Below are 1,076 nucleotides of genomic sequence, written 5' to 3'. Positions count from 1 at the left end.
GAGAGGCCAGCCGGGGGGGGGGGGGGGGATGGGCGAGGTGCGCCAGGCACACGCCCTCACGCCACGACGCGACCCACCGGCGGCGGCGGTCGCTGCGCGCCGCGGTGCTCGTGCACCTCCTCCGCCAGGAAGGGCGTGATCGGGCCTGCAGGAGGGCGGAAGAGAGGCGTCGGAGGGGAGGGCTCCCTGCCTCGCCCGCCGCGGCCGGGAAGGGGGCGGGTGGTGCGGCACCGATCGAGAGGAGCAGCGCGTCCAGCGCGGCGTGCAGCACCTGCCTCGCAGGCGGAGGCGGTGAGCAGGTGCGGGGAGGAGGAGCGGGCTCGCAGCGGCAGCAAAGGCGTCGAGCGGGGCTCGCGGCACCGTCTGCACTGCCCGGCGCGAGTCGCCGTCCGCGTCGCCGCAGTACAGCCGGTCCTGCTCGGAAGGGGGGTGGGGGGGGTGAGCTCGTGAGGGACCACACGGCGTCGCCCCAGCGGAGGCTCTGGTCAAGACAAAGTGATCCGCCGAGATCTGGGGAGATCTGGGGAGATCTGGGGAGATCTGGGGAGATATGGGGCGATCCTTGGTCGAGTCAAAGTACTCGGCCGAGAGGCGCTCCTATCAGTATCAACATCAATCACAGACAACCAACGAGCAGTCAGTGCATGAGTCGCTGCCCTCATCCTAGCAGCAGTGATGGCAACAGCAAATGACGCGCGAGCAAAGGACCGAGTCGCAGCTCTCGTCCCAGAGGCGCTCGGTCGCGAGTGCGAGGGAGAGATGGGGAGATATTGGGGAGATATTGGGAGATTTGGGGAGAGATTGGGAGATATGGCGCTCCGTCGCGAGTGCGAAGGAGATATGGGGAGATTTGGGGAGATATTGGGAGATTTGGCGCTCCGTCGCGAGTGCGAGGGTCGAGCCAACCACCCGGTGCAGCTGGCGGGTGGAGTAGCTCTCGCGCACCTGAGGAGGGCGACGCGTGGGGCCGTCAGGAGGAGGAGGGGGAGTGCGGCGGGGCGGGGGAGGCGGATCTCGCGCACGCGGGAGGAGTGCTCGGCGAGCAAGTGGAGCATGTGCCGGTCGGCGAGCCTGAC

The 1,076-nt window shown here is 68.8% G+C and overlaps 1 protein-coding gene across 1 annotated transcript in view; it reads left to right on the top strand.

Moving 5' to 3' along the window:
• EMIHUDRAFT_223389 (hypothetical protein) overlaps positions 1-139 on the top strand; it is a gene marked incomplete at both ends in the record, with an annotated part of 983 nt that extends 844 nt beyond the window's left edge. The window contains one exon of the mRNA XM_005792206.1: positions 47-139. Within this exon, the coding sequence (XP_005792263.1) occupies positions 47-139 (93 nt within the window). The remainder of the gene's footprint in view (positions 1-46) is intronic.
• Between the last annotated feature and the right edge of the window lie 937 nt (positions 140-1,076).

This window comes from Emiliania huxleyi (genome assembly GCF_000372725.1).
Source record: "Emiliania huxleyi CCMP1516 unplaced genomic scaffold EMIHUscaffold_109, whole genome shotgun sequence".
Lineage (NCBI taxonomy): Eukaryota > Haptophyta > Isochrysidales > Noelaerhabdaceae > Emiliania > Emiliania huxleyi.
This window is presented reverse-complemented; position numbering and strand designations above follow the sequence as displayed.